General features: G+C 44.0%; 1 protein-coding gene across 1 annotated transcript; it reads right to left on the reverse strand.

The window, feature by feature from the left end:
- Window positions 1-1,662: 1,662 nt before the first annotated feature.
- On the reverse strand, window positions 1,663-22,916 carry LOC8030292 (persulfide dioxygenase ETHE1, mitochondrial). Its single transcript, XM_029978637.3, has 7 exons — window positions 22,670-22,916; window positions 17,567-17,711; window positions 15,836-16,021; window positions 8,052-8,144; window positions 7,895-7,984; window positions 2,287-2,403; window positions 1,663-2,203 (listed from the first exon to the last, which is right to left on the reverse strand). The coding sequence occupies exons 1-7, from the start codon at window positions 22,868-22,870 to the stop codon at window positions 2,145-2,147; spliced, it is 891 nt and encodes a 296-aa protein (XP_029834497.2). The 5' UTR covers window positions 22,871-22,916; the 3' UTR covers window positions 1,663-2,144.
- Between the last annotated feature and the right edge of the window lie 1,864 nt (window positions 22,917-24,780).

Below are 24,780 nucleotides of genomic sequence, written 5' to 3' on the forward strand. Positions count from 1 at the left end.
AGATCAAGAAAAGCAGGACAAGCTCCTCCCGCAAAGCTTTTTACTCCTTCCATTTTAGCAGAGAGGAGAGGAGGCGACAAGCAGCAAGGAGGGTCTTACCTCCTCGGCAGTCGTCCTATAAAGTGGGAAGGGTGGGGGGCTTTGCGACAGGAGCTTGCCTTGCTTATTCTAACCTGCCACGGTATTGGGAAGAGATCGGACCCTAGCGCCCCAAACGGCTAACTTTAGAACTACACGGATGGGGGCAACAAATAACAATGACTCGGCCTCAGCAGGCTTAACCGAACGCCACGTCAGCGTTCGGCTGGAGTTTGTGTTCTTCGGTCGACTAAGGGGGTGGAGGGGCTTTTTTACCATTCCGGCCTGCATGAACAACGCTGCATGCACGGTGCATATGCTCAGCTCAGCACAAAAGCCGAAGTGGGTCATGCTGGCATTCTCCGACGACTGCTTTCAGGAGAGATCCAACACTAAACGTCACTTCGTTTATTGTTAGTACATGTGAAAAGTGATTATTGGTCAACTCTGAGCCTTAACAGTTTGCAACATTCATTATATCCCCTTTGTAATCAATAGGATATATAAAGCAACGCAAGGGAGCATGTTGGGTCTCCTGCTTGCAAAGCTGTGGTCTTGCATCGCCAGGTGTTCTGCTCCACAAGACAGCTGGGATAAAGTTAAACAATTATCGGGATTCTGGTGCAAGGCAAATACGTCGTAGACTCCACTTATGAAATCAATCGTAAAGTGATAAGCTAACAAGGACATTCATTCTTTGTGCAGTGTCATAGGCTGTACTGATAATAATGCAAAGGTGCAAGCGAACTGGACAAGGATGACAATAGTAATCCCTGGAGAAGGGGAACAAGGGTTACAAAGGACACACAAATCTCATAACACAGCTAGGCGACTGGCCCCTGGTTTGATACCAGGACCAGGCGGAGCTGTTCGGTTGTGCATCGGTCACCTAGCTGTGTTTGTTCTTTCGCCAACTTGGTCCCCTTCTCCAGGGATTATCGTTAGGCTGTACATTGTCTATTTTTGTGGCTGATATGTGTCGGCAGGCTGTCCAAACCGGCTAGTCGGAACTCACCGCTTCAAACTTCGTGCCAAAAAAAAAAAGAAAAGACGAGCGCGCGCGTAGGGACATCGGAAAGCCGAGCTATGGTTTAAATGGTAAGAGAGTAGAAATAGTACTGGCTACCTTTAGGCTGGTTCACACATTTGCGTCGACCACATTGCGCTGCATTGCGTCGTGCAGCACAGTGCCTCTCCATTGGCTCGCAAGTGTTGCCATAGCAACAGCTCGACGCAAGCAGTCTTAACGAGGCGCAAGTGGTTGCAGTCGCACTCAAACCCAACTGTGTCAACGAACCTTTTGTCTTCACTGCACTTATCAAACGCATTCGAATGCGGAAGCCGGATGCTGGCGTTTCAACGCGTTCAACGAGTATAGTGGAGCTTTAGGTCTACCCACTAATCATTTGAATCTGAACTCACCGTCCCGACGTCCCTACACAGTCTCGTCTCCTCCTCTCCCTCACTTTTCGGCAATGCATAGCATTGTCTGGCCCTGAAGACGGCACCATCTTTAACTGGTTAATTTTCTTCAGACACCTTCCGTAGTTTGTTTTCACTCTGTGCTTGAGGAGTTGAAAAGCATAGATCTGAAAGAGCTTTATTTTCATATGCCAAAGCAACCGTATACAGGCAACTCCAAATAAATAAAGCTCAGAAACTGCAAGACATCCTCGTTTGACTGTTTTTTTCAGCCATTGTGTAAAATGAGCCACACAGCCGTGTGCTGCACAGTGCTCACGAGCACTCATGCCAACAACATTGAGAAAAGTATATGCATTAGTGCCGGATCCAACAAATGACTGCAAGGGATCAGTGGTGGCGGTGAACTTGCAATTGTGAAGGAAAATAGCTCAGCACTGTTCAATGTAGAAAGAGAGAAAAGAAATTTCATAAAATAGACTATTTTGGCCTGACCAGCTACACTGTGCTAGTGGTTTTGTCCAGATCTAGTGCATGTGCATAATGTAGCTGCGAAGATGCTTGAACTACTGAGAGGTTTATTGTGAGATGTAGCATTTATTGTGACAGCTGTTCTTCTACTTGTATCCAAAGTAGTAGTGTTTTCAGGAAACGGAAGGGATTTCGTGAAGGCCACACACCATGTTAGCAGGAACAGCTTTGTCTGAAAAAAGACGAAAAAAAAAAAAGGATGATGATGATAGTGAGATGGGCTGCAAGTACAGAACCTTTTATGAAAGACCTCACCAATCATCTTGGGATAGCTGAGGTTGAGGTTGTTCATAATCTCCACAAATTCAGACTTTGTTTTGCTTAGACGAGGATTAAACTTGATTTCTTCTGCCACAGTTGTTGTAGTTTGTCCTGGAAAAAGAGAAATTTGGGGGAATTGATAAAGCAGTGATTCTCAAATGGGGGTCACAGACCGAGTCTCCAAAGGTGCTTAATTGTACGTTCTGCAAAGCACTTGACCATCAATCAAGCCAAGCAATAAAGCATTTTTTTTTTATATATATTTATGGGTATTGCTTAAAGCTAAATAAATCAAACCATACGTGCCAAGTGAGTAGGGTTGATTATTCTTCATTTGAAAGCTTCCATGTAAATTTGCATGCAATTAGTTTTTCTCCTTTACCCTTTTGTAATTGTAATTGGCCATTACCTCCCCCCCAGTAAATGGGGTCCCCCCTCACTACAGCTGGTCCAGAGGGGTATCCCAGAACATAAGTGGTTGAGAACCACTTGGCTAAAGCATCTACACTGACCCACCAAATTTTCAATCCCTGATAATTTTTTTTTTTGCTCTAAAACTGCATTCCTTGAAACAGACCTACTGGTGAAATCAGCAAACTAGCTGACACAGGAGGCCCAAGACTACTGCTCTTTCTTTGGGAATCTTAAGTTTTGTATTTCAACCACTCTAGTTTTTTACAAAATATTCTGAAAGATAAGGAACTCGTGTTAAAAGGTTGTCTGCTGAAAACCCGAAGTTCTTATGATCTTGTGATGGTTACCTGGCGGGAGTCTAATGATTAGCATAGGCCATTTCTATTCTAATAAACGACACCCCAATTTAGTGTAATCAATGATGGATAATTATACGAAACTCCATGCCAGATTTCGCAAATATCAAAGCCTGTGCTCCCATGCCTGATGTGACGTCACACCAGGCTTGCAATTGTCAGATCCTATGCCTCATTCCTTCGTGGGAACACCGTACACCTAACGCCACCACAGCGTTCCATTTTACTCGCCATTGTAAATTTTGTGGAGAAGTTTGGCATAGCTTTCTTTTTCCGATTTCATAATAATGATTGCAAACTTTGCGATACTAAATAGCATACCGGTAAGGGTAAAGGCTGGACATTCAGAAACTATAGTTAGTTGGGGTAGCTCAGAATATTGCTGGAGTATCCCGTAAAAACTTTGCAGAATGGTTAACAAAACAAACTGATTGCTTCCTACTACTGTGACGTCAACAAATAATACTGGAACAGCTGCGACGTGATAAAGGGCTTTCAGAATTGTCATGATGTAATGCAGTGGAATAAAGGGGATGATGTTACATGCATTTAAGCAAAAATTCTGTTTTTTTCTGAGTTTAATTTTAGTGAAATTGGGTAGGTGTTTTTTGGAGATTGCTTCCTTAGAGAAAATTTTGTGTTGCAGTTTATTTTTGTTAAATTTCTAATTCTGCAAAAATTTTGAGTTTAATGTAGTACTCTCAAGTCTCTGAAATAAAAAAATAAAAAGATATTCAGACACTAATATATGAATGCGTACTGCCAACAGTTAAATGGTAACTCCATTCAATTAAAAAAAAATTTCAGGAGAGAGGGCGATTTCACATTGCCAGGTACCGATGAACGGCCGATTGTCATTTGTTCCACGGAAAGTAACATATTTCTCGTGCAATTTAGCTTTGAACATGATCAGCAACTGAAACTTCAGTAAAAGGTTAAAAAATGCAAAAGGAAGGAGGACAAGCAGAAAACACTAATGACATGGGTAGGCATTTGTTTTCAACTGATTTATTTGCAAGGCCATTTAAACATACATACACCCACTGCCTACATATGTCGATAACAACACTTTACAAAGAACCATCCAAGAAAGTTGTCTCATTATCTGACAAAAAGATAGAAAGTGTGCATGGTAATTTTATGCGCTTTTTATCCTTTTACCATTATGGACCAACTAGCCCGAAGTTTTTAATTCGAAACTTTAGCTTTAACAAAGAAAAGTGGGAAACAAATGCGGGAACTCATCGCTCAACAGTGACTGACAAGCGCCGTCCCTCGTTCGACCATATTCAGCAAGGCACCAATGGTAAGTGTTGGAAACTTTGAACACTTTTTTTAATACGCAAATCGGCCACAGAATAATGCAATTTTGGGTTTGTTTTTTTTTAGACGCAAACCCAGCTCGACACGCGTGGAGCGAAAGCTCGCGCTGCAGAACCCAGGGATCCTGGGTTCGAGCCCCACCCCTGCCCGTTTCGATCTGGATGAGCATCGTACCGGCGTGCGGTCGTGTATCACTACTGCGTGGTGCACGTTAAAGACCCCAGGCTAGTGGTTGTACTGCACTGGCTAAATTGCTCATCTACAGCTGGGAGACTCGTCGCCCCTGTGAGGCTGTATAAACATACACACAACCCAATGAAAATTTATTTTTTAGAGCTCATAGATTGAGTTATGATCATAAAACAAGGATCTTTAAACACATTTTATGCACCTTTAAGCAAAGCAAAAAATACAAATATTTTATTGTTGGTCCACTCTAACATTCAGAGAAGTAGGATGAAAAAAAAAATGGTACAAATATGTATTTCACACCGTCTCGAACTACCATATATTTTGTTTCATCTTAGGACAGAGCACATACGAACGTTCTAACACATACAACCACAAACACTCATACTAAAAGTGCAAGTCACGAGACATTTGCTGCACTTGATTGGGTGAGCCGATGAAAGAACACATACAGGAAGATGAACGAATGCCATAATGTCACGCTTTCAAGCCGTTTGGTTGGTCTCTGACTCGTAGTGTCGGCTGGGTCTCCGCGTCATTCTTGATATTGGGAAAACTATTTAGCCCACTTCAGTATCATCTAGGAAGGCCACATGTCAAATATTACGATCTAATTCTGTCTATATATGGGATAAACAGGCCAGCAAACTTTCAAATAAGCCAAGTCGCCGAAATTTGCTGACTCTAGCGTGTGACGTGAGGCATAATCAACAGCGCAGTCAATACCACGGAGTTGGAGCCACCGACATTGAGCCATTATGTCAGAGTCATGTCTACGTCATTCTCACGTTTTGTTTGTTTTTATTTCTCAGAGCAAAATTGAACGATGACTTTATGAGCTCCTCCTCCTGGTGTTGGCTTAACGGTGTCCACGTGACCACTGTAACACAGATGCACTAATTTGCTCTGCCCGTCGCGCTTCTTGGAGCTCGGAGCAATCTGCTTCGTCTCGCCGCTGTTGTAGTTCGAGAACAATGTTTTGTTTACGATACGAGCGCGGGCTGCATCTCCGATGCCTAGCTGCGATGCCTGGCAAAAGACCCATAGGCTCACAATACTGTGTTGCTGCCTGCTCGAACTACCAGTTGACCAGCCCGGGAGTTTTCTTTCACAAGTTTCCACACAACAGTGCGCGTCTGAATCTATGGACGGACATCCCGTGCTGGTGGAACTCCGGGAAGCCGTTGTCGCCAAATCGCAGAACAATGTTGTGCTCATGACACTAACTAATTTGCAGTTACCAGCTAAAGAGAAACATGCATGAAAATATCAGTTGCGCTGTGAAACCAAATGAATGTACACTAAAGCGTACTTGTCGCAAAATTCATAATTTCCGCTGACTATTTAGCTATTGACAATAAACATGTAGTCTGCTGTACAGCTTCATAAAGGCAGTACAAAATTCAGGCTACTAAAGCAGAAGACACATGCACAGTCAAACGACCATCACGTCAGTCGCACTACGCGCCGGGCGTTTCCCAGTGTACGAACATATATGTCTCGCGCCTGTAGAAACAAGACGCGAAGACTCAGCTATTTTCCGTAAAATAAACGTGAACTTCGAGCTTTATGCGTTAGACCTATGAGGGCACCTGGCATGCCCAAGTGGAGGCCTGATGGTTAATAGGGACCACCTGGGGATCTTGTGGCGTGTAACGAAGGTCTCGGTTACACAACGCCTTCGCAGCAATAAACCATCGAGATTCCAACCCGTAGCAGAAGCCGGGGCCGCAGTGGTGCAAACATCGTTAGATGTTGTAGCAAACTACACTGGCGAAAACTGCGGAGCAGACGACACTTGCACTTTGCTCTACGTTTGCTCACCGTCGCATAGAGGATCACGTGACCTTTCGGACCATGTGGTTTGAGGTGACATGGAGATGACTCTGACGAAACCAGATCAATGTTGCCTGTCACAACCGAAGTTTCGGTTTCGGTATCTGCTGATGTTAAAACTAAGATTACAGAAATATTCCATATTTAGCGAATCTGAAGACATAGGGCTGTTTAGTAGTACTTTGGGATATGGAATCACATGTAAGCCTAAAATTTTTGGAAATGAAAGCAGTTGCGCTTTAAGGTGAAACGAAGTAAAGAGATTCCTTGTCGACCGTGCTAGCCGGTTGATGCACTGGCGGGTTGATTACGAACATCGTCTAAATTCCCAGGCCATGTCAGGAGCTAAAAGTCGCGAGAAAACATTGCAAAATAGTTGGGTGGCGGCTACAGTGATAAGACAGAACCAGGGTCTTGTACGCCTCACGAGTTCACATGATTATGACACCTGCCGCATGCCTCTGTGCCACCTCTCACCAGCACACGCGCACCAAGTTTCACTGCTTTGCACCGGAGTACTAGGAGCAGCGGCTGACATGGGAGAGCACCTGGCCTAGCACAATAGGCTCTGAAATTATGCTCAGTGCTATTGCAGGACTACCTTCTTCGGTCTCGATTGTAGGTTGATCTCAGATTTTAAAAAGCTGTGACGAGAAAGAGAAAAATATTGCGGGTCTATATGTGAATGAATACGGTAGACAAGGTAGTTCCCGTTCAGCTGTCGATCGAAAGAGCAGTGAACCCTGACTTCACTCTGGTTCTAAGAGCAGTGTCACTAATATAAAGCATAAGTGTAGGTTTTCATAATATTTGTGGGTTGTTGTTTTTAAAGTTTATAACATTGTAATCTTGAGTTTGGTAGGCTCATAAAACTTGGGGCACGCATTTTTACAGACAGACGAGTTAGCGGATACACTGGTTTTTGCTGGCAACTTACAGAAACTACCGGGTGTTAATGTTGGAGGGGACAGAAGCTTTGTCCCAAATGAAGTGTTGCGGTATGATTCATTTTTCATTCATTGTTGATTACACATTGTAAATAGGACCTATTTTGACAAGAGCCTTATTTCTAAAAAGAAGGCTGTGTTCCTTTTGCACCCTATCAATTCTTATTAAAAATTGGAAAAAAGTAATATGCTCCACTATCAAAGAGGAACCCTCATTCATTATCAAAGATGATCTCATTTAGCGATGGAATCATTTTTCTTTAATTTTCAAGAGGTAACAGATGTTGGCATCTGCTCCAAAAGCATCAGTGGCTGCTGCAACCCAACAATTTGCCTGCTACTGAACCTGCTACAAAAGGTCAAATGCTGCTTCCATCATTGAATTTGTTTTGGGGAAAAACCTAATATATATTCAAAAACACGAAATCCTAGATATACTTGAATATGGATCCAAATTAAATTTGAATTCAAAAAGAAAAAAAAATAGCGTAGTTTCTGATAAATGGAAGACAGAACTGAAGCAAACAATGCAATTACCCTTGTAGTCATGAGCAGGGTAGAGTTGATAGTCTCCAGGCAGGCTGAACACCTGGCTGTGGACCACATCATAAAGAAGCTCGGCGTTTCCTAGAAAGTGGGAAAAGCAGCATATGAGAAGAACGCTCAACGAAAAGAAAGCTCTTGCTAGTCTCACCCTGCTGGAAGTCTGTCCGGCCGCAGCCACGGATTAAGACAGCATCACCAGTGAACGCTTTCCTCTGTTCATGCCAGACATAGGTCATGCAGCCTTTGGGAGAATCACAGAAACGCCCTGATTAGTGTGCTTTTCCTGTATTAATTTGCTGGTCCTAATTTTCGTGTCAACTCTTGGCATATGCATGCAATGTTTCTTCCCGATAGCTCATTTAACTTGCATTCGACATAGATAAACGCAATGCTTTTGATTCCTTTCCCAGTATCTGCAATCAAAATCCAAGTAACAATCCAAGAACGTTGGAGCAGGCTTGTGAGCTCGAGAAATGTTTACACTGGCTGAAAACGCAATGACAACTACAAAAATGATGAAGTGCTAGCTGTCGTTACAGGAATACTCTCCACTGTAGTTTTCCAAGATGCAACTAGTGACTTCTGTATAAGATGTGCTCCTCTGACCCACCTTAGACCTTTTAGAGGTGCGATCCAAAAATTTAGACTAGTTTTGTAGTGCAAAAAGAGAAGTCAGCACGGTGATGCGTACGCAGTGTTCGAAGGCAGGGACGTTCATGTCTCGTTGTGCCATAGGGCATCGTTCTGTGAACATTTGGAGCTGCACTACGCAAGTTTTTCTGACCACTCGTACGAGAAAAATGTCAATTTCAGCTTAGAGTGCAAACCAAAGCAAGAGCGAACATCAATTCTGCGTCAAACTTGGCAAATCTGAAACGAAGACCCTTGAAATGATTCGGCTGGCGCATGGCGAGAAAGCGGTGAGGCGTGCGAGACGTTTAGTGTGGCACTCGCTTCCCAAAATGGCTGAACATCACTGTAAGATAAAGAAAGGCAGGGGACCTTTCCCGACCTCTCTTCGTCTCCCAGTAATGTTCTTCCATTCTTGAAGCACGAGTGCCACTCAAAACACCTTGCACGCCTCACTGCTTTTTCACCATAAGGCTGTCGAATCATTTCAAAGGTCTTTGTTTTAGATTTTCCAAGTTTGACACAGAATTAATGTTCGCTCTCTCGGTGATTTGCAGTACGTGCTGAAATTGCCATTGTTCTCGTGCGAGTGGTCAGAAAAGCTTGCGTAGCGCAGCTCCACTTGTTCACAAAACAGCGCCCTTTAATGTTATGAAACATGAAGGTCCCTGCCTTCGACAGCTGAGCACACATCACTGTGCTGTCTTTTCTTTATACGCTACAAAACTAGTCTCGGAAATTTTGGATCGTACCTTGTATGTCTGAGTCGCACCTCTGCAAATATAATTTGCTCCCTGCTTATATGCCCAGGGCAATCAAGTTTGGTGTGACTTGTTGCACCATCTAGCTCAAAATATTTGCAACACTGAGAAGGCTTTTTCGCCAGCATGCTTGCTCATGGGGCTGTTCATGCGTCAATTTGAAGGTGTTCATTTATGCGTTTTTGGCCTTTTATTCTTAACATTGCAATCAGATGTCGCAAAATACCAAATGTCGAAGCTGTAGGCACTGTCGTGTACTGGACAGCCGCGATCCCGGTAGCTTAGCAGGCGTGAAGCTCCGCAGGTTCCTGTCGAGGCCGTGGAAAATGCAACGCCGTCGGAGATTAATAAATGCCATAAAACATGTCAAATAAGCATTCCGTTCCCATTGCCCGACTTGGGATGGATTTCTAACTGCGCTATTTGACTCAATATTTGGAATTAATGTGCACGAAGCCCGGCGTTGTCTTTGGGTTCAATGCGATGACTCTAGAGTCAGATCAGTCTTTTGACACACTCGCTGCTCTCGTGCTCCGCAGGCACATCTTGATCGAACGACGTTTTGTAGACGTTCGATCGTAGCTACCGAAAACCGAAATGAGCTGGCGAGTTCTCCGCTTTGCCGATTGCAGAACAGACTGTCGTTTGCGCCTTTAGAATGATCGCGTATCTGCCCACGATGGCTGCTCTATTTCGGCCCGTGTTTCTATGCAGTTCTAATTTTGTCCCCGCTGCGAGAAAACAGTCTACTCAAAAAATAATTTAAAGAAAAACATACTTACCCCACGAGAATAGAATATCCCCGTGATGTTTGTTTGTGTTCCGTGATGTTTATTTGTGTTCTACGTAAAAGTGACCAGCATATTCAATCGACAAGAACGAGCATCAGCTTGCGACGAGCAACTGCGTACAGACTACAGCCAGCTTGCACGAAAAACCCATTTCTCGGGCACCATAATCGTCTGGAAACAAACTGATCACCAAAATGAGGTCAGCTATTCACGCGGGAAGAGTTCACTTGGAAAAAAAGGGTGGGTAAGCGCGAGAGTTCTGCTCTTGTAGAGGAAGGAAGCTTGACGAAGACTTTGCTTTTTTTATCTTGAAATGCGCGCAAACAACATAAAAAATAAAGAAGGTTCATTTTGTTCTGCTAGCTCCCGTTTTGGGTGGTCCTCTGTACCTATCGAGGAAAGCACGTACTAAAACTCCCTAATGCTAGAACGATACAACGACGCACGCATGCACATCTATATATTTAATGTTTGATAGATTCTTAAAACAGTCGGTAGTGTAGTGCGCGACAACGCAATGCTTGGAGTTGGTAATAACGTAATCTCACAAGGGTACGCTGGCGGCGCTGCCGATTTTAGCCGTCCCAGTGTTGCCTCATTTGGCCACGGTGGCGCTGATGATCAAGCGACGGTGGTGCTCTCTGGAACCCTGCCCAGAGCCTATGTGACAGCAGTTGATGCCAAATTTTCTTTATACACGAACTCATCTCTGTGACGTCACGGCGCGGTGGTGGCGCGTCGGTCGCACTTCCGGTCTGGGGCTGTGGGCAGAAGTCCCCATGCCAGACGTATATTCCTGCGTTGGTTTGAGAGGAACCAGACGAAAACCCGCCTTCTCGTCAAAACGCCGCGGCTGGGGCCGTACCAAAAGTGTTGAGAAAGGTTTGAAGGTCAGTTTCCACGTGCTCGGTTCGTCCGAGAATCAGATATGTGCCGTGAAAAGGGAAAAGCAGACGCCGTCGGACAACGATTGCTTGGGCGGGAAGCACTTTGGGTTGAATTCACGGATACTTGAGGTCATCAGATTTATTTGTTTTGTTCCAACATGAACGCCAGAAAACTGTCAAGTTGTGCGGACCACCTGTGGACTACATTCAGTGCGTCTTCAAGTTCAAACGGCCGCCTGATTGTTCGAATTGTCGTCTGCTCTTCCAAACGTTTCTGCTTGTCGTCTGCTCTCTTAGACGAAGCCGGTCCGTAGACCAAATGTTGGCCCGGCACTTGCGATAAGAAGTGAGTGCAGGCCTCAAAAGACTTAAATTTGAAGGTTGGTAGGCAGGCTCGATGTAAACAGTAGATACAAGGAGATGTTGGTCATTGCTACAAGTGACCAACACCGACTTGGTATGCCTAATTCAGTTCGTCCGATTCTGCTAGCGATTTTCAGTATCGTCGTCGACCACCTCAGCTACGGTTCACGCTTTTGCAGCCCGAGCGGCGTCGCGACTGAAAATTCCAAGCGAAATCTCATTATGCGAATCAGGCTTTAGCGTACAATCTGCGGCTTCCACGCGGAATGAATCGCCACATGTCACATTATTCACGCGAAGTTTTGCGGTGTAACGAGCCTCGCTAATTTCGCTGACGCAGCTCAAGATAGTCAGACATCGCCAGGAAGACGTAGAACCAACAATTCGAACGCGAAAAAGGGCAGGGGGACTCACACCGACGCCGACAACATCGCATTTCAATGGTTTGTTTATGGGCGACGGCGAGCTTTTTGCCCACACCCCCATCGCGCATGCGCGGCGCCGGTGGCGTCCGCTAGGGGCGCTCCGGTTTGTTTGTAAACATGAGTTGGTGTATAAACGTTTTCACAGAAACTAAAAAAATTTATATGAATCCTTCAACAACTTGCTTTAGAAAACTAATCTACATCAACTGAACGACCGTGAAGACTCTTCACTAACAGCTTGACTGAATTTCTTTGTGTGCAAGAGTAAGAGTGTTGTTTCACCTTTCTTAAGGAGATAACAGATACATTCCTTGTGTATCTCGAATCTCCCTAGAAAAAGTGAAACATCATTCCTGGGTGATTCCACGTCAGTTCATGCAATGATGGTCCGGGTCATAATTTAGATATTTTTGTTAAAAATATATATGAAAGCCATGTTCTTGGGAGGAACATTCAGCTAGATATGAACGCCGTAACAATTTTTTTCGCTGAGATATAAAATAGAGAAGCTTGAGGCGTGGAAATTGAGAAGATTTCACAATGCTACTTTGCACAGTCGTCATTTCCTTATCGAACCTTTCACGGCACCATAACTTTTTTAATAGGTTTTACAAAAGTTATACAACACATACACAAACAATTAAAAATATCCATAAAATATTTCAATGCAAACAAAAATATCAAACATGGCACAAAAACGCGTTTTAGAGACATATTCACAATTTTTTTTGCAAATAAACAATCTTTCATAATACTTCACAAAACATATCAAAATGCGCGTATTTAAATATTCTTTACGAATATATAAAGATAATATGCCCACCCTTAAATATATTTTTGTTATCAACGCGGAAATGCGGCTGATTTCTCAAAATGTGGCAAGATTGGGCGTCGATATTTAAAAAAATCCATCTTTTATTTTCTTTAAACTCCCCTTGGCACTTTGCAGTGACTTGAACTAACCTGTGATGGCAAAATATTGAGTAACATATGGCCTCCAAGCGGGTAAAGCTACGACAAACCTTCACTCGGAGCGAGCCGATGTCTTCGTCATAGCGGCTTTGCCGCACAGCACCAAACGTTTTGAGCGTTAGTTATGGCATGTATTTTATATTATTAAAATTCTTTTTTTATGAGCTTTGAGTATTAGTGACGTGAAAAGGAACTTTGAGCTGGAATACCATTAATTAGCTTACAATTCACAAAAATAAAACGGCCCCTCTGCAAATTCGCTACCTATGCATCATACATAAGCTTAAAACTCTCAGTTGCGCGAATGGCCATGTATACATCTGGCCTCTCGGCATATGATGACTTTCACAGATGAGTTTCCTGGATTCCTTTGACAGGTTTTACGGTGGTCCACTTTGCTTGCTTCACCGCACGAAACTCTCGAACTCGAAGACAGTTGTGAGCACTGCGCAGAGTGGTTTAACGCGTTTTGCGAAGTGCTGAAGGCATGTAGTTCCCACCAGGAACGCAAGCGATTGTACGTGCTTCTGCCACCAATCATCCTGAAGAAAAAAATATTGCGTCTGGTGTCGGAATCGACTGCCTACATGATTGATCAAACACGAAAACTGAAGCGCAAAGGTGGTGTTTGGGCAACCCCTGATCCCTACATGGGGAAAAAGGCGAATGCCGAAGACGTGAGGGTTGCAATTGAGTACTACACACGCGACGACCTCGCATGCTCTGTTCAAAGTCCCAACAAAAAGGACGTCGTCAAAGCCATGATCAACGACATGTTCAAAGTCGTAAAAAGGTTTATGACCCGCTCTATTAAGGAAGCTTACCAGCTGTTTAGGAAGGACCATCCCCATCCCGAACTAGGCATCTCCAAATTTTATTCCCTATGACCAAAATGGGTATAAAAAAAAAAGTCCCGAGCACGAGGTGTGCGCATGCATATATTGCGTCAATTTTCAGTTGCTTTTAACGGCAATAACAAATGCCCCAAAAAGACATTTACTGAAGACGACCTCAAGCGCATCTACCTCTTCTGTGCTCCACAGAACGATTGCTTTCTGCGCCGTTGCGAAAAGTGCCCAAAAACGCAGAGCATCTCGCTGCAGTCGCTTCATCTCGACAAATACGAAGAGATCTGTTTCGTGTTATGGGACGCTGGCGAACTCGTCAAAAAGGTTATGGACACTTCTGCCTTCCTGCGGCAATAGGAGAGCGAAAAGTATATGAGGCATTCTTACATCCTTGACCTTGAACGAAGCCTGATACATGACACAAGAACCGCCTTACCACCCAAGGCAGTGATGTTCCACTTCGATTTTGAGGAAAAATGGGCAGTACTCTTTCCAACCGAAGTGCAGAGTTTTCATTGAAAATAAAACTCAAGTGTCTCTCTCCACAAGTGTGGTTACGTCCACGCAAGGCACGCAAAGCTTTGCCGTTGTCACCGATGGTACACGACACATGACACAGCTCACGCTCTTCTAGCCACATAGGCCATAAAAGAGTATGTTAATGTTCATTTCCCAGTCTTTTTTGAAATAATTTTTTGTATCAGACCTCCGTCTGATACAAAAAAAACATTTGCGGCGGCGCATTACAAGAATCGCTTCCAATTCCACGATTTGTCTCGGAAGCCGCACTCTTCGGCAAGATGGATCTTTTCAGCCACTAGACACTGAGAAAGCGCTTGTGATGAAGTAGGTGGAAGAACCAACGCTCACCAAGTTGAGATGTTCGCTCAACTCAACGATTGCCACCGCTAAAGACTTTGTGGAAGTGCTACGTAAAAAAGTAACAAATGTCTGCATGTTCCACCTGTCTGTGGAACAGGTTCGAGAGTTTTGTGCGGTAAAGCAAGCACAGTGGACCACCATAAAACCTGTGAGAGGAATCCAGGCTTCCCATCTGTGGAAGTCATCATATGCCGAGAGGCCGGATGTATACATGGCCACTCGCATAACTGAGAGTTTTAAGCTTATCTATGCATAGTTAGCGAATTCGCACAGTGGGGCCGTTTTGTTCCTGTGAATTGTAAGCTAATTAATAGTATTCCAGCTCAAAGTCCATTTTTGCATCACTAATACTCAGCCCTTATGAAAAAAATAATTTTAATAATATAAAATACATGCCATAACTTAGGCTCAACACGTTTGGTGCTGTGCGGCAAAGCCGCCTTGACGAAGACGTCGGCTCGCTCCGAGTGAAGGTTTGTCGTAGCTTTTCCCGCTTGGAGGTCATATGTTACTCAATCTTTTGCCATCACAGGTTAGTTCAAGTCACTGTAAAGTGCCACGGGGAGTTAAAAAAAAATAAAAGATGGAGTTTTTTAAATATCGACGCCCAATCTTGCCACATTTTGAGAAATCAGCCGCATTTCCGCGTTAATAACAAGACAATTAAGGGTGGGCATATAATTTTTGCATATCCGTAAAGAACATTTAAATACTCGTATTTTGATATGTTTTGTGAAGTATTATAATAGATGGTTTATTTGCAAAAAAAATTGTGAATATGTTTCTAAAACGCGTTTTTATGCTATGTTTGATATTTTTGTTTGCATATAAATATTTTATTGATATTTTTAATTTTTTATGTATGTGTTGTATAATCTCTGTAAAATCTATTAAAAAAGTTATGGTGCCGTGAAAGGTTCGATAAGGAAATGACGATGGTGCAAAGTAGCATTGTGAAATCTTCTCAATTTCCACGCCTCAAGCTTCTCTATTTTATATCTCAGCGAAAAAAATTGTTACGGCGTTCATATCTAGCTTAATGTTCCTCCCAAAACCATGGCTTTCATATATATTTTTAACAAAAATATCTAAATTATGACCCGGACCATCATTGCATGAATTGACGTGGAATCACCCTCCTACGCTTGCACCGCATCTAGGACTTGTGCACATAAGAATTTGTTCGAGCAGCCCAAGTCTTTGAAAGTAAGTTGGCAAAGAATCAACCAAAATAGATTTGTTGACTAAGCTCTACCTGAAGCTGACTGAAGGCGTTACACGATTGATAGGTAAATTGACGACACTTAATTAAGTAAAGAACATATGGGCACTCAAAATGGACATGAGAATTATGCGAATAATTTTTGAAATACCACTGGTGTGTCCGGGGGTCGCCCTGGCTTCCAGTTTGATGGAACCCATGCCAAAGACCTCGCCGGGGGTCAAGTGCTTGTCAGCCTTGGCCTGGGAGGCAGCTGAAATGACACTCTGGCAGCCCTCTATGCGCTCCTTCAGCTTGCCACTGCCAGTGATATGGTCCGCATGCACATGAGTGTTCACTGCAAGGCATCAGGCACCTTATCATTTGAAGCACTGCAGGGGGCATTGTTCTAAAGTAATTCATTGTAAATAATTAAATTACTTGCACAATGCCAGAGTCTGTGCGACTCCCTACCCGTAGTGAGCTGGATTTCAAACAAAGTCCACCCAAACATCTGCCTGTTTAAAGTTGACGTAATGCTTGAGCTCGGTGCCATGGGACGTTAAGAACTCAAGGTAATAAAGTCTCCCGAATGATTATGAAAATATTTAAAGCTTACTGACGACCATAAATTCATCAGTAAATTGTTTCTGCTGCAGTTGTTGTGCTTTTATTAAAATTAGTAAAAAAAAAGTATTTAAAGTATTTGGCAAAGTGGAAGCAACAACAGACAATGAGCACGGCAGGCACTACTTCGAAATACCATGTTTTGATATGCCTGAGAACGACAAATGTTACCAAGCCACACACAGAGAACCACCATTAAGCTATTTTTTCTGCTTACAGTGTGATTAGCACAAATGAAGCTTGAAAACTTACAGCTAGCAACAAAAGAATAGCTGCTCGGTATCTGCATGTTCTTTTATTCTAAGAACACGAAAATACACAAGGAAGATTAAGCATACACATAATTGGACACTCAAAGGTTGCATATTTATGCTTCCCTAAAGAAATATGCATTACTGCAATGCATGGCAGTGAGGAACCCTTATTAATGGTTTGTTAGTATACATAACAGAACTTAAAGGATCTGCGCAACAGTTTCAGTGCTTTGCTTAAATAATTTGGGAGTTGGCGTCTCGACCTGTCCGAAGTTAAGAACAAAAAAACACTTTTGCCTGCATGTCCTAGTTTTTATTTTAAAAATTCATAAAGGTTGAGGTTTTCGGCCCCTCTCAACTCCTTCGCCATCTTCCGAGTCATGTGTGTTGTGACGACGTGAAAGGTCTCTCTCTAGAGCCATCAGTGAGCAGCAAGAACTCACCCGCTCACGACCACGTGACCACGTGCTTGCGCAGCGTGATCACACGGCGAAAGGAGGAAAGTGCCAGGGTCCGGCCATCCCCAACTGGCTCTGCCCCCGTTCCCCTCCGGCTTGTGGCGGCTGTTCGCGGTAGCAGATAGAGCTGACAGTTTCGTTGACCTCGGATAGATGGTGCCTTTAAAACTCCATACAGTAAAAGTTTTGCCAATGATAACAGGTTTTTGACGCATTTATATTTATGTTGGAATGACAAGATTTATAGAAAAATTACCTTTTATCGAGCAGGTATTTGCACAACTTGCTATCCTTTTACGAGTCCCGCCTTGACGTCGCACCATGTGGTTTTCATGCACCGCTCGCGGTTGCAGGTCGTAAGATATTTTACTTTTTGCTCCCCGATTACGCGGCAAAATTGCAACATTGTGAAGGAAGGAGGTGTGTTTTCTGGCCCTTGTGACAAGATAATGTCAAAAGTAGAAGATGCAAATTCTTTCAACATTAAAATCGTTGCACAGCTCCTTTAAGGTCAATCACTCATTCTTAAGCAAGGCCATGCCGAGCTTCCAACAGTATAGTCACCTGCATAGACAAGCTTCAGTCCCAGCTCTGACAAGAGCTTGGTATCCCTGTCCACTTGTTCCAGGACTGGGTCAATTAGGAGGGCCTGTTTTGTGTCCAGGTCAGCAAGGAGGTAAGTGTACGTCCAGCTCTTCTCGTCAAAAAGCTAAAAAAAATATCATATTAAAATTATTACATGCACTAAGAAAGAAAAAAAGAAAGATATTTTCCGCAGCAATGCAGAAATCCTAGCACCTTGATAACAGCCTGATCTGGTCCCTCTCACCTTGACCGAAAACATTTCAGTTACAAATTTTCCCACTGAGGTGTATTTGCAGAAGTAATGAAGTAACAACAATGAGCACACGATTTGTCCTTGTCACCAATCAATGCCTCAACGAGCATTCAGGTAATGGGATGTATCTAATAGTTACAATGACGGCAAAGGTCAAACCCTAAGAATGTCTGGAACTCGGCACATGCTTTATGTTCCGCCAACCCCAGTGTAGGGCTACGTTGAACACTGGCATCATATAATCGGCACCAGATCACATGGCCGCTTGTTCTGGCTGCGAGTTGAGAAGGTGAACGCTGGTCCTTTTTATAGAATTTTTTTACGGCAACTTGCATTGCATGTACAAAAAACTAACACAAGTTTTGCATGTTAGCAATGTCACAGATTAATTCTAAGTCTTACTGAAAGTAAAAATAATGGTTGTATAACCCCTTTAAGAACATATATTCTATGGCAAAGTTCGACATAGTTTTTTTTTTATTTATTTAAAGAATACTGCGGCTCACATCTGTGAGCCATAGCAGGGGTGGTTACATAATGGCATGATGTGATGTACTTATGAGCACTTTTCCTGTGGCGGAAGTGATTGATTCAACAAAAATATCAAGTGATGGGAGGGTGACTATTTCATTCGTCAAAGAATTCCATTCACTGATTGCCCGAGGAAAAAAAGAATATTTGAAGACATCGTGCTTAAGAGGATATTGTTTAATGGCCCTAGTATGGTTCAGTCTAGCTGATCCGCTTGATAAAAATTGTATATATCACTACTGACATTAAAGATTCCATTACTAAAAGAATATAAATTTCGCAATGAATCAAGTTGTGGGCAATGAATCAAGATATGAGAACCATTTGTACTAAAGATAATTGCAGGCACAAACACAATTGAAGAAAAAAGGCAACCACTCATGGCATCAACCCCGACTGACCGGCTTCTCTGTTGCTTGAATAAGCATGTGGATTTAACTGGCCAGTGTCTTCTCCAGCATTCGTATCTGGCGCATGCATTGCTCGCTTTCCAAAGCGGTCGATAACTTAGGCAAGCCAGAATGTGGGATATTCATGCTACCAATGCAAAGATGAGAGCACTGCGACCATCAGTAGTTCTAAGGATGACGTCAGTCCTGCAGGCTAAAGAGATATGGGGTTTTATTGGTATTTTGGTAATGGTGTCCTGTTTAATCCGTGCATTGAAAGATCAGAATTATCAAGTCTCTAAAAGTCTAAATTCACAGAATATTTAATAAAAATTCTTCTCTGGAGAAAAAACATTCCAAAGACATCATGATGTCGGATGGTCATGACATCAATATCTGCAGACACAACCAGCTGCAGGCAAAACAGAATTATGTAGCCTTCACAGGTCGAATAATTCGCTCGCTCATGCACGAGATCCTGATCTCGGGGCATACAGCACACCTTCAAGCTCTCAGAGTACACAGGCCGAGCCAACGCCTTCAGGCTCTCCAAGTACACCCCCCAGGCCTAGCAAACTGCCGTTCTGGAAAAGCTGAAGGCCTGTCCAAACAGGACACTTCAGAAATCGTTAGGCGACATGACCCCGGCAAAAATTGTAAAAGTTGAAGCGTCCGGCAGTCCGATGTCTGTTTGAACACCACCGAGCCAAAATCACGATTTTCCTCCTCACTTTCCATTGACCTCGGTGCTCATCAGACTTTATGTTACATGCCACCTGCCAATAGGACTGAAGCGCTCAAGTTTCGCCGCTGACTAGAGCGCCATTCCAGCCCCAGGCGGGACGCCACAAGCCAAGTGGCTCGCGCTGTTTTTCGCCTCACTTTTCCGCCATAGGCGGTCAGCTACGCTAGTCAATAATGTTAATTGTGTTGTTTATTGCAGAACAACCTCCGATATTGTAGTAGTCAGTCCTTAATATTCTACCACTTCCCTGAAAAGCCGGACGAGACTCAAACAGCGCGAAGCGTGGAACACGGCAGTGCTCCGACGAAAGCAAGTTTCTCGTTCGTTTCAGGATCCGTTTTGCTAAATATGCCAGAAAAACTAAATGAAATTGGTGTCAGAACAAAAACAGCATGAATACCAAATGCGGAAAAGTCAGTTGGCCGTGCCTTCGTGACAGAGTATTTGATTTAAGTGTGTGCATCTGTCTCTTCCCTAGTGGTGTTTGACGAGACCTCGATGATGATCTTGGATCCCTTCGGCAGGAATATTTCAACTATAATTACTGACAGAATCGGGACGGCAGGGAGGAGCTCCAGTTACCCCGCCTCCAGCACAGCTTCCAACCTTCGATATGGCTTCTATCTCGCGAGCCTCGAGCGTGCATGTGCAGCCAAATTACAGCGAAAGGCAACGAAGATGTGCTGGAGGTCGGCCATTCAGAAAAGATGCCCTGCAATTCTTACTTTGTCAGCAGTCATGCAGCTAGAGGAGGGCCTTATGGGGGCTGCGAGCATAGCTTTGTCCTGTTGTGTGTGTTCCTTAGTCGCTATCCCAGTTTTTTTTAGCTCTTTATCCATCATGTACAACCCTATAATATACACATGCATATGGCTTCCCAACTACACACACAAGAAATGCATATCCCAGCCACCTCAACCAGCCCTCCCTACGAAAAAAAAAAGAAAAGCCTGGCCATGCCACTGCTCGTCAAGGACTATAATAGTTTTTATTATTTTGTCTCGGTTTTCTGCTGATCGCACCAGATATTTTATATTGTTGATTAATATTTCAGGGGGGGCGGTTCAGTTTGAATTCTGCCTACGTCGGCCAGAAACAGGCGCGACCGAAAAAATCCAGGCGGATTTTTTCGGTCACGCACCAGTCACCTAGCTGTGTTTGGAGATTTGTGTTTGTCCTTTGTCCCTCTTGTTCCCCTTCTCCAGGGATTATTTTCGTCATCCTTGTCCAGCTCGCTTGCACCTTTGCATTATAATCATGGATGGTTGATTGTAGTAGGATTCCTTGGAGGCTTGCACGCGCTCCGTCCAGTAGGTTTTATCAGATCAAAGGCTAGACGTGAAGCAAGCAGCTTCGTCCGGTAGGTCACGTGCTAGGGCGTTAAGTGAGGAAGGTAAGGAGGAAAATGAGAAAGAGGCAAGCCGTCAAGGGAGCTTGGCTTGTGGAGGACACGGCTGACGTCATGCCTCCTCCTACCCTTCTAATCTCCTTGTGTTGCGTGATAGCCAACGGTAGTGATAGTACAGATAGGGTGACGCTCAAGGAGGGTAGGATAGGAGAGGGCGTGACGTCAGCCACGTAGCCTTCACAAGCCATGCTCTCTTGACGCCTCGCCTTTCTCAATTTTCTTTGTACTCTCCTCTTTTATCAGGCCAACGTGACCACATCACATGACCGTAGCTAGCCTTTGTCTAGCCTTCGATCTGATAAAACCTACCAGACGGAGCGCGCGCAAGCCTGCAAGGAATCCTTCTACAATCAACCATCCATCTCACACGTGACATGTCACGCGCACCAATCGCCAGCGAGATCTGCAGTCACGTTGGCCACAACACCATTCAAACTTTTTATGACTAGGCTTCACCAATATAGCAACGTGCCCCCTAATAGTACTTATAACCTCCTTGGTGACGCTGGACGTGGGTAGGTTCTTGAATGCAAAAGTACAAAACCCTTACCCTGGAATAGGAGCAAGAAAATTTTGCAACATGCCCAAGGATACTAGGGCAAGGAGGTTAGAAAAACTAGGAGGGGGCACGTTGCAATATTGGTGAAGCCTAGTCATAAAAAGTTTAAACAATGTTGTGGACGTGACCATAGATCTCTCTGGCGATTGGTGCGGGTGACATGTCACGTGTGAGATGGATGGTTGATTGTAGAAGGATTCCTTGCAGGGTTGCGCGCGCTCTGTCCGGTAGGTTTTATCAGAAAGAAGGCTGGACTGTTGTGTATTCTAGTACCCCATAGCTAGACGACGGCTAGCTACGGTCACGTGATGTGGTCACGTTGGCCTGATAAGTGAAGAGAGTAAGGAGGAACATGAGAAAGAGGCGAGGCGTCAGGGGAGCATGGCTTGTGGAGGCTACGCGGCTGGCGTCATGTTCTCTCCTACCCTTCTATCCTCCTTGTACTAGGGGCCCAGCAGAACAGATGGACAGCATTGGCAGGTGGAGTGTGACGTAAAGTCTGACGACCACCGAGGTAACATTACCTAGAATAATCAAAGCCTCCGCATTAAACATGAGGAAGATACATAGAAAGGGGGGACGGACAAAACATCATCACAGTCGGATCGCGCTAACTCAGCTATTGGGCCCGACCCGACCTTTGACGCGCTGATTCAACACGAACCCTGACCGAACACTGACGTAGCACTCGTGCTCAATCTCAAGCCTCGATCGATCTGACTGTGATGACGTTGCGGTGACCTTTTGCACCCGCCTTCTGCTTATCTAGGTGCTGTTGGCCGAGGTCACGAAAAAGTAGAGGAAGCGTGGAGGAAAAACGTGATTTTGGCTCGGTAGTGTTCAAATCGGACTGCCGGACGCTTCAATTTCTACAATTTTTGCTGGAGGCGTATCGCCTCACGATTTCTGTTTAGTCAGGCCTGTAATCGTAGCTTCTAGGGTAGTTTAGGAACACAACGTGGTTGGCTAAGTTTAACCAGTTTAACACTTGACAAGTTCGGTCTCAATAAACGAGTGTAGTCTGATACATTGCCATTCTCTGATACATGGCCAAGTCAATGTGCGCGTTCCGAAACCGGTAACATCAGCTGACCTTCATCAGCCTTCGCCTCACAAAGAATGGCGAGCGAATTACGCGATCAAGGGCATATTACACGATTGCTGTGCAAGAAAAGACAACTGACCAAACTGACTTACCTGCCTGAACAGCTGACTATTGTTCCTCATGTCCGTGGGTTTGGAGAGACGGCTGTAGGGTCGATCGTAAGCCCCGCTGACCAGGACGTTCCTAAATGAAATGTTCAAGCACGTTCGCCACAGATAATCGCTTCTTTGAGAGGCGACCGGTCGAAGCGTTCGCAGAAGTTGCCACCCAATGAAAGACGTCATTTCACTCATTTCACAACACAGTTCCCGCTGCTTTTCGCTCACATTTATTGCCTTTATCGCACTGCGTTTCTCAAAAGTTACGGCAGATGGCGCCACAGGTTCCGCAAGATAACAAAAGGAAATATTCCAGATGAATGGAGGCTTAGTAGGATGAGTATGATATATAAGGGAAAGGGAGATAAGTCTGATATTAGGAATTATCGTCCTATAACCGTGACACCGGTTATTTACAGGTTGGTAATGCAGATTATAAAGAACAGACTGGAGGAATGGGTAGATTGCGAGGGCATACTGGGCGAGTTACAGAACGGGTTTCGAAAACAAAGAAGGTTGGAGGACAACTTATTTTCTCTAACACAGTGTATAGAAATAGCGCAAAAAGAAAACAGACAGCTCTGGCTGGCATTTCTGGATATCAAGGGTGCCTATGACAATGTGAACCAAAGAAACCTGTGGGACATAATGGAGAACTTAAACCTAGATGAAGGACTAACAGCACTATTAAGGAACATTTACAAAGATAACAAGGTGATTATAACATGGGAAGGAAAGGCGACAGGGAAAATAGAGATAAGACGAGGCCTTAGGCAGGGGTGCCCGTTATCGCCTTTGCTGTTTATGTTGTATCTGAGAGGATTGGAGGATAGACTAGAGAAGAGTGGGCTTGGGTTCAACCTTTCTTACAGTAAGCTAGGCCAAAAAATTCAGCAATCCTTACCGGGATTGATGTATGCGGATGATATTGTACTAATGGCTAACAACAGGACAGAGTTGCAGGAATTAATGAGCATCTGTGGTAGGGAAGGAGAGGAATTAGGTTTAGAATTCAGTAGCGAAAAATCGGCAGTCATGATTTTTAACGAGGATGAAGTTGAGAGGCTGAAGATACAGAATATTACAGTTGAGAGAGCTAGTAAATACAAGTATCTAGGAGTATGGATATGTGATGGTGCAGAATATCTCAGAGATCATGAAAAGTATATAATAGGTAAGGGCAACAGAAATGCAGCTGTAATGAAAAATAGAGCACTTTGGAATTACAACAGGTATGAGGTGGTGAGAGAGATTTGGAAAGGGGTCATGGTGCCTGGCTTGACTTTTGGAAACGCAGTGCTATGCATGAAATCCGAAGTGCATGCGAAACTAGAAATAAAACAGCGCGGAGTAGGTAGACTGGCTTTGGGGGCACATTGCAAAACGCCAAACCAGGGAGTACAAGGAGACATGGGATGGGCATCATTTGAGAGCAGGGAAGCGGTGAGCAAGGTAGAATTTGAGGATAGGTTGAGGCTAATGGACGGGGAGCAATGGGCACGAAAGGTTTTCAGCTATTTATACATGAGGAGTGTAGACACCAAGTGGAGACAGCGCACTAGGAAATTAAGAGGAAAGTTTTTGGGCTATAGCGAAGATACGGAAGAGCAAGTCTCAGTTAAGAAGAAAGTTAAGGCCACAGAAAGAGATCGGTGGCTAGAGGGAATGCAGGCAAAGACGGCTCTGGAAAGCTATAGATTAAACAAAAGAGTTATTGCCAAAGAAAGCATTTATGACAATTCTAGGGGAAGCTCATTGCTGTTTGAGGCAAGAACGGGTGTTCTGCGAACCAGAACATACAGAGTGAAGTACCAGGAAATTGATACAGTGTGCACTGCTTGTGGAGAGGAGGACGAGACGGCTGAGCACTTGATACTCTACTGTAAAGGGCTTCACCCTATGCCTACCGAAGACAACATAGATTTAATAAAGTCATTGGGTTTTAGAGACAGCGAAGGGAGAGTGGATTTCAAGACTGTAGAGATTACCAAGCAAAGATTAAGTGAATGGTGGCAGAAATCGAGAGAAAACTAGGTATTTTCTTATTCACTGATGGCAAGGGGGTTTCATAGCCTCACTTTCTTTGCACTGCGGAGTGAATATAG

The sequence above is a fragment of the Ixodes scapularis genome, unplaced genomic scaffold, assembly GCF_016920785.2.
Source record: "Ixodes scapularis isolate PalLabHiFi unplaced genomic scaffold, ASM1692078v2 PGA_scaffold0__279_contigs__length_252992795, whole genome shotgun sequence".
Lineage (NCBI taxonomy): Eukaryota > Metazoa > Arthropoda > Arachnida > Ixodida > Ixodidae > Ixodes > Ixodes scapularis.